Source organism: Pongo pygmaeus, chromosome 4, assembly GCF_028885625.2.
Source record: "Pongo pygmaeus isolate AG05252 chromosome 4, NHGRI_mPonPyg2-v2.0_pri, whole genome shotgun sequence".
Classification (NCBI taxonomy): Eukaryota; Metazoa; Chordata; class Mammalia; order Primates; family Hominidae; genus Pongo; species Pongo pygmaeus.
In genome coordinates this window covers 177963668-177982646 of record NC_072377.2, presented here as the reverse complement: position 1 = coordinate 177982646, position 18979 = coordinate 177963668, and the positions used below count along the sequence as shown (strand labels likewise).

Sequence of the window (18979 nt, the reverse complement as noted above, 5' to 3'; positions counted from 1 at the left end):
CACCCAGTCCTAAAAGGCTTGTAACTTGTAATTTGTAACTTGTCCAAAGCATAGCTGTTTTCAGTGACAGAGCCTGGATCTGAACACAGCTCTTCATAGCTCCTGTTCTTTCCACTGAGCCATGTTGCCTCTCCTATTTCTTTTTTTTTTCAGCAAAATAATTTTATTTCCTAACATATGGTAACATATACATCCAATATATGCTCCCCTTGCACATCTATTCACAAGTGACTTCCAAATGACAACTGCCTTGATATTTAAGCATGTGCTAAAAGTTCTCTTAGTTGAGATATGAAAAATGCTTTAGATGGATAACATTCTGAGTACATTGGATTGGTCACAGCGGAATTTACTTAGATGAGTTCTACAAATTTAAAGCTTTGAAAAGCTACTACTTTTACATCTAATACACCCAGATGAACACGATGCAGCAACATCAGCTTGTATTCCAGAGAAATGTCATTAGTTTTTCTGGTGATGGAACCACTTGTCCATGTCTGTTGGTACTGTGCAGGCAGATTCACAGGGTGGTGGCAAAGCATCCACAATGGCTCTGGCAGCATCGGGATCACACTTGAACGGGCTCTCAGACACAATTGTGTTCATGCAACTGATTCCTTTTCCATTCGTTTTCTTAGTCCCTAATGCTTTCCAATGGTCATGAGTGCTTTTAATAATGTCAATTGCAAAGTCCTTGTCTTTAAATTCTGCATTAAAAGCAAACTCATTTTCTGGTTTTCCATCAGGAACCTTATACCTTCTAAACCAATCCACAGCAGCCTCTAAGTAGCCGGGTTTCAGCCGTTTGACATCATTGATATCATTATAATTGGCTGCATCGGGATCATCCACATTAATGGCAATGACTTTCCAGTCGGTTTCCCCTTCGTCAATCATAGCCAATATGCCCAGAACTTTCACACCAATTATTTCACCTCTTGCACATACCTTGCTTCCAATTTCACACACATCAATTGGGTCATTGTAATCACAACAGCCAGTATGTTTATCATTGTGCCCTGGGTCTTCCCAAGTCTGAGGGATGGCACCATAGTTCCAGATATATCCTTTATACAGGAACAAATTCACAACATAGCGAAGTTTTCTTTTTTTCACGTCTTGTTTAATGGGGTTTAAAGGGTCCTTTGTAGCAATCTCCATTTTTGCATTAGACCACCGTGGTACTTCAACTACCATGTGGAACACATCCTTATCTGCATAAATTGGAATATCATGAAATATATTCAATGGAGAGATATATTGTCCTTTCTCATTTTTGAGGAAGACTCGGTACTCCAGGGAGAAGGGTGCAGCGTGCTCCTTGGTGCCGAAGCCGCTCATGGTGCTGGAGTCCAGCTGCCACCACTGCCACAGAGCCACCAGCCCACACGTGGCGCCGACTGACAGCCTCTCCTATTTCAAGAAATAAGTCAGCATACAAAGAATCCTAAATTACACACAACTTCACAAGATTCAGACATCATCTGCTGCATAAGATGAGACCTTTAAAAGCCTATTCTAGAACTAGCCACCCTCTTGCTAAGAATAAATTGGAAAGTGGTTGATTTAGTGTTTTTCCGTTTTTTTTTTTTTGAGACAGTCTCGCTCTGTCACCCAGGCTGGAGTGCAGTGGTGCAATCTCAGCTCACTGCAAGCTCCGCCTCCTAGGTTCATGCCATTCTCCTGCCTCAGCCTTCCGAGTAGCTAGGACTACAGGCGCCCGCCACCACCCCCAGCTAATTTTTTTTGTATTTTTAGTAGAGACGGGGTTTCACCGTGTTAGCCAGGATGGTCTTGATCTCCTGACCTCGTGATCCGCCCGCCTCGGCCTTCCAAAGTGCTGGGATTACAGGCGTGAGCCAACGCACGCGGCCTCTTTTTTTTTTTTTTTTTTGAGACAGAGTCTCGCTCTGTCACCCAGGCTGGAGTGTAGTGGTGTGATCTTGGCTCACTGCAAGCTCCACCTCCTGGATTCATGCCATTCTCCTGCCTCAGCCTCCTGAATAGCTGGGACTACAGGCACTCGCCACCACGCCTGACTAATTGTTGTATTTTTTTTTTTGTTAGTGGAGATGGGGTTTCGCTGTGTTAGCCAGGATGGTCTTGATCTCCTGACCTCATGATCCTCCCGCCTCGGTCTCCCAAAGTGCTGGGATTACAGGTGTGAGCTGCCGCGCCCGGCCAATTTAGTTATTTCTGATGGGCAAAGAACATTTTCATATCTGTGCATGTTTTTGTAATTATGGTGTTCAGATAATAAATCTACCTTATATAGCTGTTTAAATTTGGATGGCCTGCTTTTCTCATGAGGACTTTCTCATGGATCAAACTTTCAATAAACATTCAATTGTATATGAATATAATAAATACTGTTTTTGGAAGGATACAAAAGCAACTGGAAACAGTGCCTCTGGAGAGAACTGAGTGACTGAGACTCAAGGTGACAAAGAAACATACTTTTCACCATCTACTTTTTTGTTTTACCTTTTAATTTTGTACCATATATAAGCACTACTTATCTAATTAAAAAAATACCAGTTTAAAAGGACAATGAACAAGACTCTGGTAAACTATCAGATAGGAACTGCTCAAAGTCTGCAGCATCAGCAGAGAATAGTGGACTCTTGGTTAGTAGGGTTCTGTCTGGTTCCTGGAAGGTTCAATTACTTGCTCATCCAACTCACGTCAAAAGTTCTGTGGCTTCTGGGTGTGGTGGTTCATGCCTGTAATCCGAGCACTTTGGGAGGCCGAGGCAAGTGAATTGCTTGAGCCCAGGAGTTGAAGACCATCCTAGGTAACGTGGCGAAAACTCGTCTTTACAAAAACCACAAAAACTAGCTGGGAGTGGTAGCATGTGCCTGTATAGTCCCAGTTACTTGGGAGGCTGAGGTGGGAGGATGGCTTGAGCCTGGGAGGCAGAGATTGCAGTGACCTGAAACCATGCCACTGCTCTCCAGCCTAGGCGACACAGCAAAACCTTGTCTGAAAAAAAAAAATTATGTGGCTGAACATCTCTCATGCCTATGCAATGTGAAAGCAGACATTCAAAAGCAGTTATCTGAAGTTTAAAAGTTTAGCATCTTCCGAGAATAGCAGAAGGGAACCACTCAAGGGAATGGACATCTGCAAATGTGATGAAAAGGTCAGTAGAAAACTGTATAATTCATTCATTCCAGAAAACAAGCTAATACCCCATGGCCTGAACTTTGATAGGCAGGCCCACCCATCTGTCATTCTCCAATCCTCATTTCCTGCAGCAGCCCAAACACATCACTGTTGCCCTTAAACCTTCCCTTTTTTTCAAGAATCAGTATTTGTCTCAACTCCCTGGAGAAAAACTTTTCTCTATGTTTCTGTGAACAAACTCCATTGCCAATCCCCTTTAAGACAATAGCTAAAACTTCCTGAGCACTCTGTGCTTTACACACAGTATCTCAAGTAATAAGTCTGACAACTCTATGAAGTAAGTACTAATTTTATCTCCATTTTATAAATGACAAACCTGAGGCCCAGAGAGGTTAAGCAGTTTGCCCAAGGTCACACAGCTAGGAAATGACAGAGCTAAGATTAGAACTCAACTTGAGGCCTAGTTCCTGCTCTTGATTGTGCATTATTATTATCAGCCTGGCTCAGTATAAGCAGTGTGGTATGATTTGGATACCTACAGGGGGATTGCAGCTCTCAAAGCTTTTATTGGTCATTTTTCTTGGAATAAGTTGCTGAAAACAAGCCAAGTCTGATTCCTAGATGATATCATAACTTAAATTGACTAATGAAAGTAATGGCTGGAGCCTGGAGCTCAGACCAGGTATCAGACTATAGAGTAAGGAGCTGTGAGTTTAGTATGAAATCTGACTTTCATGCAACTCTTAGAGTCCTAAAATACGTATTGGTTGAGAACGAAGACAATAATCAAATTAGAAAATATAAATTTCAGAATTTACTAGTTAACCTACTCATTATACTCATTAGATACATAGCTCAGCATGTTAATGATTACACAGCTGCTGTATGGTGGGCACCTACTCTGTTTTATTTATTTGTTATTTTATTTTTGAGGCAGGGTTCCGCTCTGTTGCCCGGACTGGAGTGCAGTGTCATCATGGCTCACTGCAGTCTTGACCTTCTGAGTTCAAACAATCCTCCCCACCTCAGCTTCCTGGGTAGCTGGGACTACAGGCATGGGCCACCACACCTGGCTAGTTTTTAAATTATTTTGTCGATATGGGGTCTCGCTATGTTATGCGGGCTGATCTGAAACTCCTGGGCTCCAGCAATCTTTCCACCTCGGGCTTCCAAAGTGCTGGGATTACAAGCGTGAGCCACTGTGCCTGGCAGCTTTTTACACAGATAGAAAAACAGAGAATCAGAAAAATGACCTCCCAAGGACAAGAGCAGGATTTGAACCCAAATCTGTCTGACTCCAGGGACAGGACAGTATCTGTCTACCTTGTATCAGTGAGTTCAGTGTATCAATGCCAAGTCAGAGAGCACATCTTGAGTTTTGTGGTTTTTGAACACACGATTTTTTTTTTTTTTTGAGATGGAGTCTCGCTCTGTCTCCCAGGCTAGAGTGCAGTTGTGCAATCTTGGCTCACTGCAACCTCCGCCTCCCGGGTTCAAGTGATTCTCGTGCCTCAGCCTCCTAAGTAGCTGGGATTCAGGCGCGTGCCACCACACCCAGCTAATTTTTGTATTTTTAGTAGAGACAGGGTTTCACTATGTTGGCCAGGCTGGTCTCGAACTACTGACCTCAAGTGATCCGCCCACCTTGGCCTCCCAAAGTGCTGGGGTTACAGGTGTGAGCCACTGCGCCCTGCCACACTCACTGATTTCTTTTCTGAAAAATAATTGCCTCTTTGAGTGCAGAGTGAATGTCAGAATTGGACATATCAGTAAACTGAACAATGATAGTGAAATTAACATTTGTATACTCATAGCTTTCAAAGAGTACTCAGAAATGGCCCATCTGATCTTGCCATCTTATCTTTGCATTTTCGATGAGATAGGAAGGCAGAGCAGGTATTATCATCTGTTTAGAAGTCCAGAGATGAGTAACTTGCTCAAAGGCTAACTGCCCAGTGGCAGAGCTAGGATTAGACCTGGACAGTTGGTGATAATGCTTTTCTAAGTAGCACTACTGGCTGCAAACACATAGGTTCTTGTCTGTTTCACATAAATGTCCAGTCTCTTATCAGACTCCAGTGAAAGGCTGACAAGAGTGAAGGAAGGAAGACTAAAGATAAGTGGCTAATGTGGGAAGTGAATGGCCTTTTGATGCAGTCAGGCTCAGGTTCAAATCTTGGCTTCATTTCTTATGCTGTGATTTGGACAGTTAACCTAAGTTTGTTTTCTTCATCAGTCAAAATGGGAAACAACACTGATTCAATTAACATTTATTAAGAAACTCCAGTGTGTCAGATAAGCCATTACTAGAAAGTCATAAAAGGCTGTTTGATACATTTTAATCAATACATTATTATTTTTTAGGCTAGTCATGGTGGCTCATGTCTAATTCCAGCACTTTGGGAGGCCAAGGCAGGAGAATCACTTGAGGCCAGGAATTTGAGACCAGCCTGGGTAACATACTGAGACTCCCATCTCTACAAAAAAATTTAAATATTAGCTGGGTGTGGTGGCACATGCCTGTAGTCCCAGCTACTTGGGAGGCTGAGGTGGGAGGATCACTTGAGCCTGGGCTGTCAAGGCTGCAGTGAGCTGAGATCACACCACTGCACTCCAACCTGGGTGACAGAACAAGACCCTCTCTTTAAAAAAAATTTTTTTGTGTTTTTTTTAGTACAGGTGCAGTGGCTCATGCCTGTTAATTGCAGCACTTTGAGAGGCTGAGGCGGGCGGATCACTTGAGGTCAGGAGTTCGATACCAACCTGGCCAACATGGGGAAACCCCGTGGTGGCGCAGGCCTGTAATCCCAGCTACTTGAGAGGCTGAGGCAGGAGGTTCACTTGAACCCGGGAGGTGGAGGTTGCAGTGAGCTGAGATAGCGCCACCGCACTCCAGCCTAAGCAAGATGGAGACTCCGTCTCAAAAAAAAAGTGGTGTTTTTTTTTTCCCACAGGGACAGAGGATTTTGGATGTGGCCCTGGAGATACACTTTCTAAAAATTTTTATTCACTACATACCTCTCAAAGAAACTAAATCTTTTTTTCTAATTAAAAAAATTAATTTTTTTGTTTTTGTAGTGGTGGAGTCTCAGTAGTTAACCAGGCTGGTCTTACACTCCTGGGCTCAAGCCATCCTCCCACGAGTGTCCCAAAATTCTGAGATTACAGGCATGAGTCACTGTGCCTGGCCAAAGGAACTAAATCTTCAAGATTTGAAAGTTAGACCAGGAGTCTAATGCGGAGGCCAATGGAGGCCAGGCAAGAAGCGTATGGGAGCAGAGCAGGTGGGATAGGGAACCACCGAGCCCTTGGCTGCACTTCACACTGTAAAACAGGGAGAGCCCCGTGGAGCCAGGTGAAGCAGGTGATTCTCTGTGGAGTCTCCCACATTTTAAATGTTGGAAATTTTTTAAAATTATAAAATATAGTGAAAAACAGTATCTCAGTTAAATCTTTCCTGTAGGCTGCCAGTTTCTCAAGTTAGTTCCAGAGGAAAAGGGGCTTTTTAGTCACATGAAAATGGCAATTGCAAAGTCAAAACTTTGGGAAGATAAGCCTGTTCGGGAGCTGCACTTGATTTGGTTTGGTTGGCACTTGGAGAGAAAGCTGGGGAAACACAAGTCAGGAGGCCAGAGAGCAATCTGTCAGGCCTGAGATGTGACAGTGCACATTACGACTGCTACTGAGTGGGGCAAATCCCTGCGTCAAGGACCAGAGCATGGTGGCTCATGCCTGTAATCCCAACACTTTGAGAGGCCAAGGCAGGAGGATCATTTGAGCCTAGGAGTTCAGGACCAGCCTGGGCAAGATGAAGAGGCCTGTCTATATAGGACTAGAGCCCTGCCCTTTCTACTTCATCAGCACAAGAGTCCAGGCAAGAGGAGGGCCATTTAACCCTACCCCTGCGATTTTGCTGTTCCACACATTACATAGGAAAAGACTGGCAAGGGGAATTGATAGTAAGTGGAATTTATTTATAAAACAATGCAAATACTATTTGGAATTAGGAAGCATTTCCCATTTTTATTCATAAAATTATTAATTAAAATTGCAAAAGTAGATTTACAGAGCCACAGGTAACAAAACAGGAAATGAAATGTTTCAGAGACATTCCAAAAAGTTCGAAAGAAACACACACTAGCCTCAAAAATCTCCGGTTAAACTGTGGTTGCACAACAGGTTCTATTTATTCCTGCATTTTCTCAATAAGTTCTTCTTTATATTTGCCTTTCTCTTTTCCAACTTGTCGAGACTTGGCTTTGCGTTCAAGAATTTTTTTCCGATCCTTGTCTAGTTTTAGCCTGGTGATAACCACCTGTCGGGAGTGAGAAAACAGATCTTTATTTCCGCATCCTCACCAGCTATTGAGCAATATAGACATCATAAGTTAAGTAAGACCTCAGCCATTCAGCTTTTAAGGAACTGAAACTCTGGAAGGAAAACAGACCCTATAACACAATACAAAATAGGAACACAAAGGAGAAATAGCATGTTCCACTAGGTAGGCATGAGGGCTACAGGAAGATATATTCTCTCTTATTCCTCTGAATATTATGTGGTAGGGGAAGTGATGTCTGGAACACTTGGAAGCCTCTTGCAACCAGCTTAAAGACATAGCCATTGGCCGGGTGCGGTGGCTAACACCTGTAATCTCAGCACTTTGAGAGGCCGAGGCGGGAGGATCATGAGGTCAGGAGATCGAGACCATCCTGGCCAACATGGTGAAACTCCATCTCTACTAAAAATATAAAAATTAGCTAGGCGTGGTGGTGTGTGCCTGTAGTCCCAGCTACTTGGGAGGCTGAGGCAGGAGAATCGCTTGAACCCAGGAGGCGGAGCTTGCAGTGAGCCGAGATCGCGCCACTGCATTCCAGCCTGGTGACAGAGCAAGTGTCTGTCTCAAAAAAAAAAAAAAAAAAAAAAAAAAAGACACAGCCATCACCAAGAAAGGCAAAACAGAAAAGAGAAGAAAAATCTGGATCCTTGATGATATCACAAAGCTACTGAATCACTCAAGTCCACCTGGCCTGCCTCAGCCAACTGTGCAGGGAGTACCAGAACACCAATAACTTTTAACAGTATTGACACACTCCATGGCTGCTATTGCCACTCAGTCCTTGACCATACCTTGCTTGGGTGAATGCCCACGTGGACGGTTGTGCCGTTGGCCTTCTCACGCTGCACCCGCTCGATGTAGATGACATATTTCTTTCTGTACACCTGGACTACTTTGCCAATTTGCTGACCTTTGTAGTGTCCTCGAACTACCTAAGAGAAAATACAAAAGAGAATCCCCCTCCATTTGTAGTGCATGATCATAATGAAGAAGCTAACCATCAGGAACACATGGGCTAAACATATAACTTTGTCAAAAGCAGCTTAATCCTGGCAGTCAAAAATTAGCTACTTTTCTGATGTAAATCTGTGCTGTGTTATGGTTGGGTGGAGATTTTTTACCTGGATCCCACAGAAATGTGCAATATGAGCTTTAGAGAAAAAAGGAGAATACAAAACTACATATAGAATATACTCTGAAGGTATGGTCAAGGACTGAGTGGCAATAGCAGCCATGGAGTGTGTCAATACTGTTAAAAGTTATTGGTGTTTTGGTACTCCCTGCACAGTTGGCTGAGGCAGGCCAGGTGGACTTGATTGATTCAGTAGTATATTCTGATGTCAAGTATCCCTTATTCGAAATGCTTGAGACCACAAGTGTTTTGGATTTAGGGTTTTTGGGATTTTGGAATATCTGCATTACTAGCTAAGCACCCCAAATCTGAAAATCTGAAATCCCAAAAGCTCCAAAGAGCACTTCGTTTGACCATCACGTTGACAAAGTTTCAGATTTTGGAGCATTCTGAATTTGAGATACTCAAACTATATGTGTGTATGTATATATATAATATATATTACATATGTGCATATATATGTATTTATATGTAATATATACATATATGTATCATATACATACATATATTTATATGTAATATATGTATACATATACATATATGTACTTATATATGTATACATAAACACACACATTTCATATATATAGCATGACACAGTGGGATAAAATATATATAAATATTGGTAACAGCTGCCATTAGGCAGGAAGTAGGATTACAGATGACTGTTTTTCAGATTTATATTCTTCTAAATTTCAACATTTCTAAATTTAATACAAATATTTTAAAGTCAGAAAAAAAGTTAAAATCTCACAGACTGTTTTACTGTACTAAAAATCTACTCTATTCAAAAACCAACTAGATTAGGGTTTCCTTGAAAGCAAGAGTTTATTTATTTATTTATTTTTGACACGGAGTCTCGCTCTGTTCCCCCAGGCTGGAGTGCAGTGGCATGATCTTGGCTCAACCTCCACCTCCCAGGTTCAAGTGATTCTCCTGCCTCAGCCTCCCAAGTAGCTGGGATTATAGGCGTGCGCCAGCAGGCCTGGCTAATTTTTGTATTTTTAGTAGAGACCGGGTTTCGCCATATTGGCCAGGCTGGTCTCGAACTCCTGACCTCAAGTGATCTGCCTGCCTCGGCCTCCCAAAGTGCTGGGATTACAGGTGTGAGCCACCATGCCCAGCTGCAAGAGCTTATTTAACACCATGCATGGGGGCCGAGCACAGTGGCTCACACCTGTAATCCCAGCACTTTGGGAGGCCAAAGCGGGTGGATCATGAGGTCAAGAGATCAAGACCATCCAGGCCAACATGGTGAAACCCTATCTCTACTAAAAATACAAAAATTAGCTGGGCATGGTGGTGGGCACCTGTAGTCCCAGCTACTCGGGGGGCTGAGGCAGGAGAATCACTTGAACCCGGAAGGCAGAGGTTGCAGTGAGCCGAGATGGTGCCACTGCACTCCAGCCTGGCGACAGAGTGAGACTCCGTCTCAAAAAAAAAACAACACCAGGTACGATGCGACTCTGATTAATAAGCATAGAGGAAATACCATATATAAAGAACTAGAGAACCCCAATACTCCTAAAATGTCTACGTATAGCTTGTTCAGCTTACTTTCCAAGGCAATTTTTAGGTTGAAGAGGACAATCATATCTCAATGAAAAATCTACCACAGACTACATGACCAGAGACTCTCCGGACACACCTGGAAGAAGTCTTGTAAACTACCATCAAGACTGAAGAAAGATACACACATATACACTTTTTTTAAGAGATGGGGTTTCACCATGCTGCCCAGGCTGGTCTCAAACACCTGAGCTCAAGAGATCCACCCACCTTGGCCTTCCAAAGTGCTGGGATTACATGTGTGAGCCACTGCACCTGGCCAAGACTGAAGAAAGATCTTAGGCCGGGCATGGTGGTTCACACCTGTAATCCTGGCACTTTAGGAAGCTGAGGCAGGTGGACGGCTTGAGCCCGGGAGTTGGAGACCAGCCGAGGCAACATAGCAAGACCCTGTCTCTACAGAAAAAAAAAAAAAAAAAAAGTTAGCCAGACACGGTGGCATGCGCCTATGGTCCCAGCTACTCGGGAGGCTGAGGTGGGAGGATCACTTGAACCCAGGAGGTTGAGGCTGCAGCAACCTGTTTTTGCATCACTGTACTCCAGCCTGGGCAACAGAGTGAGACCCTGTCTCAAAATAAAATAAAATTAAAAATTAATTTAAAAAGTTTTTAAAAAGAGAAATGGACAACCTCTGGATTGAAGAGGAAGATAGGAGACAGGATAAGACTAAATCGACTGGTCAACTAGACTAGAGAGGTGAGGATGAAGAGGGAAGGATGATACTCAGAGTCTGGCTTGGGCAACCAGGTGGATGGAAATGCCATTGCCAGATGCAGAGAACATAGGGGAAGCCTCGTATTTTAGGAGGAAATAGTTTAGTTTGGAACATGCTAAATTTGAAGCATCTGGGGACATTCTAATAGAGAATTCAGACACAGCTGGAATGCCAACTGGGCCAGCAATAGAGACGTGGGAGTCATCCAGAGATGCAATCAGAAGCTTCATTTTGCTCAAGGAGCTGATGGTATGAGAAAAGGGCAGAACATACACATGTGAGAAAAGCCAGCATTTTGGAAGAGCTTGTGAGAGATTAATGTGGCCAGAGAGAATGGGAAATCATGCAAGTGTGGTGTTACAGCAGCCAAAAGAAGAATGTCAAGTTCTGTGGGACTATCAAGTACACAGAGGATAAGGTATTTAACAGATCTGACAACAAGGTCATCACCAGTGGCTGTGGCTGGAATGCCTTCGGTGAGTGGTGGGATGGAAGCCATTTACAGTAAAGTGATGAATGTACCAGGTGAGAAGGTGAAGGTGAGAAAAGACAGTCCAAAGGAGCTTGGCTCTGAAGATGAGAAGGGGATAGATGTTCGAGGGGGATAGAAAGCTAAGGGAACTTTTTTTTTTTATTTTTAAAGAAGGGAAAACATGATTGTGTTTAAATGCTGATGGGAAGGAACAAGTATGGAGGAAGAGGGTAAAAGAAACTACAGAGAAAGAAGATAAGGGACCAAAAAAGCTCCAAGAGAAGAATGGAGCAGCACCCAGCGGCAGATGGATTAGGCTTAGGCAGAAATAGGGATATTTCTTTTTTTTTTGAGACAGAGACTTGCTGTGTTACCCATGCTGGAGTGCAGTGGCGTGATCTTGGCTCACCGCAACCTCCGCCTTCTGGGTTCAAGTGATATCTCATTGCCTCAGCCTCCCTTGTAGCTGGGATTACAGGCATGTGCCATCACGCCCAGCTAATCTTTGCATTTTTAGTAGAGATGGAATTTCGCCATGTTGGCCAGGCTGGTCTTGAACTCCTGGCCTCGAGCGATCCATCCATCTTATCTAGTCAAAAAATTTTTTTCATTCATTCAACAAATATTGACCCTTCTCCTCTCCAAGTGTCAGGCTCTGCACTGAGGTCAGACAACAAACAAGATGAACTCTCTGGTTTCATGGAGCTTAGCCTGATGGCCAGTAAGCAGCTAATGAGTACATATACAAATACATGACCACTAACTGGAATAAGTCACATAGGAACTTACTGGGATGATTAAAAATGGTCTTTTTAATGGTCTAATCATAATTAGGGTAATGGCTATTTGGTTTTACATCTGCCAAAACTGACCTGTGCATTTTACTGTGTGTAAATTATGCCTCCATTAAAAATAAAATGATTTCAAATTGTGCTTACTGCTACGAAGAAAAAATAAAGAATGCTATGCTATAATATTGGTTAAAGGATCTGGGAAGGCTTCTCTGAGGAATGGACATTTAAGGTAAGACCTGAAAAATTAGGAGTTAGCTAGGTAAAGGAGAGAAGGAAGAGCACTCCAGGCAGAGGGAACATTCCAGCGGGAGAAAAGATCAAGGTGTATTTAAAGACCCCAGAAGCCCAGTGTGCTTAAAGTGTAGAGTATATGGGGGTTAGGAGGAGATGAGGTTGGAGAAGTAGACCAGGATTGGCCCATACAGGGTCTTAAGTCCATGATTTTAGATTTTTTTTTTTTTTTTGAGACCGAGTTTCACTCTGTTGCCCAGGCTGGAGTGCAGTGGCGCAATCTTGGCTCACTGCAACCTCTACTTCCTAGGTTAAAGCGATTCCCCTGCCTCAGCCTCCCAAGTAGTTGGGATTACAGGTGTGTACCACCACACCTGGCTAATTTTTGTATTTCTAGTAGAGACGGGGTTTCACCATGTTGGCCAGGCTGGTCTCGAACTCCTGACCTCAGGTGATCCACCCACCTCAGCCTCCCAAAGTGTTGGGATTACAGGCATGAGCCACCGTGCCTGGCCATGATTTTAGATTTTATAAGCATATCAGGCACCATTGGTAAGCACCTGGCTAACTCCTCATTTTTCAGGCCTTCTCTTAAATTTATTAGTTCCTCAGAGAAGCCTTCCCAGGTCCTTTAATCAATGTCATAGCATCCTTTATATTTTCTTCATAGCAATGAACACAATTTGAAATCATTTTATTTTTAACTGAGGCATCATTTACATACAGTAAAATGCACAGGTCAGTTTTGGCAGATATAAAACTGCCAAAGGATTTTTGTTTTTTCTTTTTTGAGACAGAGTCTCACTCTGTCACCCAGGCTGGAGTGCAGTGGCGCGATCTTGGCTCACTGGAAGCTCCGCCTCCCGGGTTCACGCCATTCTCCTGCCTCAGCCTCCCAGGTAGTTGGGACTACAGGCGCGTGCCACCACGCTCAGCTAATTTTTTATATTTTCAGTAGAGACAGGTTTCACCGTGTTAGCCAGGATGGTCTCAATCTCCTGACCTCATGATCTGCCTGCCACAGCCTCCCAAAGTGCTGGGCTTACAGGTGTGAGCCACTGTGCCTGGCCGTTTTTTTTTTGTTGTTGTTGTTGTTGTTTTTGAGACAGAGTCTCACTCTGTCACCCAGGCTGGAGTGCAATGGCACAATCTTGGTTCACTGCAACCTCTGCCTCCCAGGTTCAAGCGATTGTCATGCTTCAGCCTCCCGAGTAGCTGGGATTACAGGTGTGTACCACCATGCCTGGCTAATTTTTTGTATTTTTAGTAGAGATGGAGTTTCACCATGTTTCCCAGGCTGGTCTCAAACTCCTGAGCTCAGGGGATCCACTTGCCTCGGCCTCCCAAGCTGCTAGGATTACAGGCGTGGGCCATCATGCCCAGCCTGCCAAAGGTTTTAAATAGGACCTGATTTGCAAATAATACCACTCTGTGGAAAATGGACAAAGGTAAGAGAGGGAGCTGCAATGCTGCCTTGAACTGGACTGGAAATAGGTTCAAGACTTACTTTGGAGGTAGAATCAACAAGCCTTGATGGTAGATTACAAGAGGGGGTTAAGGAGCATTGTTAAAGATAACAAAGGTTTAGGGGCATATGCAACTGGGGAAATATAAATGGCACTTACTGGAGATGTGGAAGATGGGAGGAGAGTTGGATTCTGGAGGCAGTGAGAGTGTTAGGATCAAGAGTACTCTTAGATAGGAAGCTTGAAATGTCAATGGGCTGCCTAAATAGAGATGTTCAGTAGGTAGTCAGATCTATAGGTCTGTGTTATAGGTAGTCAGATCTATAGGTCTGTGTTATAGGTAGTCAGATATACAGGTTGTCTAAAGTGGTCTGGACTGGGATATAAAAGAGGGAGTTGTTAGCACACAGCAGACATTTAAAGCTCTAAGAATGGATTATTACCTATTCTTTACCTACGTCGAGAACACAGAGCAGAAAGAGATGCTAGATGTGTCCACTGGATTCAGTCACGAAGGGGTTATTAGTGATCTACGCCAAAGTAGTTTCTATAATGTAGTGGGGACAGGGAATAGACTGAAGAGTATCCAAGAGTGAATGGGAGATGAGGAAGTGTAGACAGCTCTCTTGAGGAGGTTGGTTATGAATAGAGAACGAAGTGTAGTAGCTGGAAGGAAATGTGGGCTAGGGAAGTGAATCCAAATTTTCCAGCTCTCTTTGAAAATCCAAGAATCTAACAATGGGCCTGCATTTCCCCCAGGCATCAATGGGCTAAAGGTAGATGATTATATCTTATATGTGAGGCTTGAGCTTTCCAGTTTGCCATTTTCCATCCCTACCTATCCCCTCTAAGTGTTTGCAATTCCCCCATTCTAGAACATGTCTAATGGGAAGGATCCAGGAGAGAGGGGGTTGAAACTGCTGATCATACCTCTGAACTACTCTTTCCACTCTTCTTGTCACACTCCCGGCTTAACTCCACATTTTTTCCTCCTTAACATATCCCCAAACCTTCAAAGAGTCCCAGTGTCTCAGATGATATACCAAGCCTCACCACCTTACGTCATTTCATTCTCTAAGACAATAGCTCTTAACTGAGTGAGGGAAGAGTTGAGTTTGCCCCCCAGGGAGCATTTGGCAATATCTGGAAATATTTTTGCTTGTCACAACTGTGAAGGGAGGGAGTGCCACTGGCATCTAGTGGGGAGAGGCCAGGGACGCTGCTGAACATTCTACAATGCACAGGACAGCCCCCACCCCCCACCCCCAACAGTTATCCAGTCCAAGATCTCAATAGAGCTGAGGCTAGGAAACCCTGCTCTAAAACGTGATCTCCATGAGAACAAGGGCCTTGTCAATCTTGTCCTAGAACAATCTCTGGTAAGTGCTCCATAAATATTCCTTTGAGGAATGAATCTAGCCCCTGCTTATTTCACTCATATCCAACTCCCTTCCCTCCTCTCACGCATTCTAAGCTCCAATCACAGAGAACAGAGGGCTTGTACGTTCTCACATGGGCCAGTCTTTTAGAAATTATGAAAGAGTGACTCGCTGCATCTTTACCATTTCTCCTACGAAATCCAATGCTATCACATGGCCAGCTCCCACAAATCTCTGTCCATCAATCCCACTACACCCAAATATACTAAAACACTACTCTCACTGCAGCACTTTCCCCTACAGTCTGGTTCAACAAGCCACCTTGGGCAACAACACTTGGCAAACTAGCAGCCAGAAGGTTAAATCAAAAGTATTTTTGGTGGGGCACGGTGGCTCACACCTGTAATCCCAGTGCCTTGGGAGGCTGAGGTGGGAGGATCACTTGAGGCCAGGAGTTCCGAGACCAGCCTAGGCAACATAGCAAGACCCTATCTCTACAAAACAAACAAAAAAGCAGGTTTTTGCTTGGCTGACATACTGTTTTATTAAATTTTACTATTACTATTAAATAATTAAATGCTCTAAAGCGACGCAGGCACTCGCTGGTGGCTCTGAACCCTATCTCTGGCCTAACACATCTGAAGGGTCACACTACTTGCCAGAGTCCTGAGGCATGTGAGTCTGGGACTGCTCCACGCATGACGTTCTTAGGCAAAGGTGTCCAAGCGCCACTAGCGCCGGAGGGAGACGTACCTGGACCTCGTCGTCCTTGCGGATGGGCATGGAGCGGACATTGTACTTCTGCCGCAGCTCCTTGGAGAGCGGGGATGACATGATCTTCCTGCGCACGTGTGAGGGGGCATTGAAGTGCCGTTTGCGGTTTTTACTGCGGTCCGAAGTAACGAAGGGATTGAACTTCATGGTGACCCTCTACAAAGGGCGGAGAGAGACGGAATGAAGGGGTGCTCAGTGGGTTACAGGTGCCTGTTCTCGACGCAAGACACTCCTCCTCATCCCCCAACAAAGGCTCTACAGGGGAGGTAGCCTCTGAAAAGGCACCTGAGGGAGGAGAGAGAGATGCGACTGGTCTGACTATCACATAAAGTGAGACGTGGAGGTCGCATGCCTGTCTAAAGGGGTCGTGGGGGAGAGGGTGGCACTGGGACCTAGAGGCTGAGGAAGGAATGCTAGGGTGAGGCAGGAATGAGTGGTCGGGAGGTCACTCAAAGAGAGCTGTGGGGTGACATGTGTTCCCGCGACACATAGGGCAGGGTCTCACGGGGCGGTAGGTTTCAGAGCCCGAGAAAACTCCAACCTCCACTCACCCAGCTACCACCGGCTTCAGACCCTGAGTGCGCAGGGCCGGAAGTGAGTTTCCGTGCCGCGCAAGCGCAGAAAGACAGCGAAGCCCCATTTCCGTAGGAGCGAAGTAGAATGGCGCCCCCAGCGGCTTGGGGTGGGATCTCAGTGCCTCATTCCTAGGGGCCCCGGGAGGGCGATGCCAGTGAGTACAAGGGCCTACTTGTGTAGGGCCTGCGGTAGAGGCTTACTGGTGTTCTTTTTTTTTTTCTGAGACGGAGTCTCGCTCTGTCGCCCAGGCTGGAGTGCAGTGGCGCGATCTCAGCTCACTGCAAGCTCCGCCTCCCGGGTTCACGCCATTCTCCTGCCTCAGCCTCCTGAGTAGCTGGGACTACAGGCGCCCACCACCATGCCCGGCTAATTTTTTTGTATTTTCAGTAGAGACGGGGTTTCACCTTGTTAGCTAGGATGGTCTCGATCTCCTGACCTTGTGATCCACCTGCCTCGGCCTCCCAAAGTGCTGGGATTACAGGCGTGAGCCACCGCGCCCGGCCTCTTTTCTTCTTTCTTTCTTTTTTCTCTTTTCTTTTCTTTTTGAGACTGGGTCTGGCTCTGTCTCTCAGGCTAGAGTGCAGTGCTGCGATCTCTCACTGAAACCTCTGCCTCCCAGGCTCAAGCCATCCTCCCACCTTAGACTTCCAAGTAGCTGGGACCACAGGCAGGCACCACCACGCCCGGCTAATTTTTGTATTTTTGGTAGAGACAGGAGTCTCACTTTGTTGACCAGGCTGGTCTCGAACTCCTGAGCTCAAGCCATCGCATGCCTTGGCCTCCCAAAGTGTTGGGATTACAGGCATGAGCCACAGCGCCTCGCCAGTGCTATTTCTAATGAAAGGAGAGACCTATGTGTGGGGCTTGCTCCAGGACAGACCTAAGGCTGGACCTCACATTTACCAGAGTCCTCACATTCAGACTTTCATCATCACTTCTTGATGATGAACACTGTAAGCTTTCTCGTGCATTGCACCAAAGTAGCTGGGGCTCCGGGTGTGCTACCTTTATCTTTTTTTTTTCTGAGACAGAGTCTTGCTCTGTCGCCCAGACTGGAGTGCAGTGACGCGATCTTGGCTCACTGCAAGCTCCGCCTCCCGGGTTCACGCCATTCTCCTGCCTCAGCCTCCGGAATAGCTGGGACTACAGGCGCCCACCACCACGCCTGGCTAATTTTTTGTAGTTTTAGTAGAGACGGGGTTTCACCCTGTTAGCCAGGATGGTTTCGATCTCCTGACCTCGTGATCCGCCCACCTCGGCCTCCCAAAGTGCTGGGATTACAGGTGTGAGCCACCGCGCCCGGCCTTATCTTTTTTTTTTTTAGATGGAGTCTCGCTCTGTCGCCCAGGCTGGTGTGCAGTGGTGTGATCTCTGCTCACTGCAACCTCTGCCTCCCGGGTTGAAGCAATTCTCCTGCCTCAGCCTCCCAAGTAGCTGGGACTACAAGTGCACGCCACCATGCCTGGCTAATTTTTGCATTTTTGGTAGAGACGGGGTTTCACAAGTTGGCCAGGATTGTCTCGATCTCCTGGCCTCGTGCTCTGCCCGCCTCGGCCTCCCAAAGTGCTGGGATTACAGGCGTGAGCCACCGTGCCAGGCTCTACTTTTTTTTTTTTTTTTTTTTTTAATAGTCAGGGTCTCACTGTGTTGCCCAGGCTGAAGTGCAGTGGTGCAGTCATAGCTCACTGCAGCCTCGAACTCCTGAGCTCAAGCGATCCTCCCTCCTTAGCTTCCTGGGTGCTGGGACTACAGGCGCGCACTACTGTGCTTGGCTCTTCATCTACTTACTCCTGACCTCAAGAGATCCTCCGGCCTCGGCCTCCCAAAGTGTTGGGATTACAGGCATGAGCTGCCGCGCCCTCCTACCTCTGCTTTTTTCTATCTCTGGGACTAAACGGCCGCGGCGTGCCTGTGGGTTTGTGGCCGCCGCCCCGCCCCTCTCCCCTAGACCCCACCCCTCTCATCCAGGTCCCGCCCACTCCGGCCGCTCCGCGCCCACCTGTGGCCCTCGTGGCCCTTCTGCCCGCGCCTTGCCCCGCCGGGTCGCTCCCGAGCTCCGCGTTTCGTCCGCCGACCCCTGGAAGACTGCCTGGAGGCCCGGGCGCCACCCAACCACTGGCTAGGCCGACACTCTGCGCGGACCCTGGGTGTAAAATGTCCCCGGGTCTCTGGTCCCGACTGAGCTGTGAGGGAGATCAACCACGCCCTCTCCGTGGGCACCGTGGCGGCGGGGAGGGAAAGGGCTCTGGGTCTTCACTCTCTTCAGGTTAAGAACCGACGGGGTTTATTCTGTGCAAGGTATTATTAACTCCAGCTTTCCCTTTCGTTCATTCATTCCATATATGTTGAACGCCAACTTAGTGCCAAACGCCGGGATGCTGAAACTCAGAGACGAAGATGTCTTGCAAGTAC

At 45.9% G+C, this 18979-nt stretch overlaps 2 protein-coding genes across 3 annotated transcripts; both read right to left on the bottom strand.

Annotated features, from left to right (window-relative positions):
- Positions 1–136: 136 nt before the first annotated feature.
- Positions 137–1557, bottom strand: LOC129036836 (inorganic pyrophosphatase-like). Its single transcript, XM_054488465.2, has one exon. The coding sequence runs from the start codon at positions 1339–1341 to the stop codon at positions 463–465; it is 879 nt and encodes a 292-aa protein (XP_054344440.1). The 5' UTR covers positions 1342–1557; the 3' UTR covers positions 137–462.
- Positions 1558–7122: 5565 nt separating this feature from the next.
- On the bottom strand, positions 7123–18979 carry RPL26L1 (ribosomal protein L26 like 1). Of its 2 annotated transcripts, none has more exons than XM_054489204.2 (4): positions 18567–18979; positions 15971–16147; positions 8254–8394; positions 7123–7441 (listed from the first exon to the last, which is right to left on the bottom strand). In XM_054489204.2, exons 2-4 carry the CDS (start codon positions 16136–16138, stop codon positions 7313–7315), a joined length of 438 nt encoding a protein of 145 aa, XP_054345179.1. In that variant the 5' UTR covers positions 16139–16147; positions 18567–18979; the 3' UTR covers positions 7123–7312. The 2 variants fall into 2 exon arrangements, with proteins under 2 accessions (XP_054345179.1, XP_054345181.1); XM_054489206.2 differs by lacking the exon at positions 18567–18979 and adding an exon at positions 16543–16612.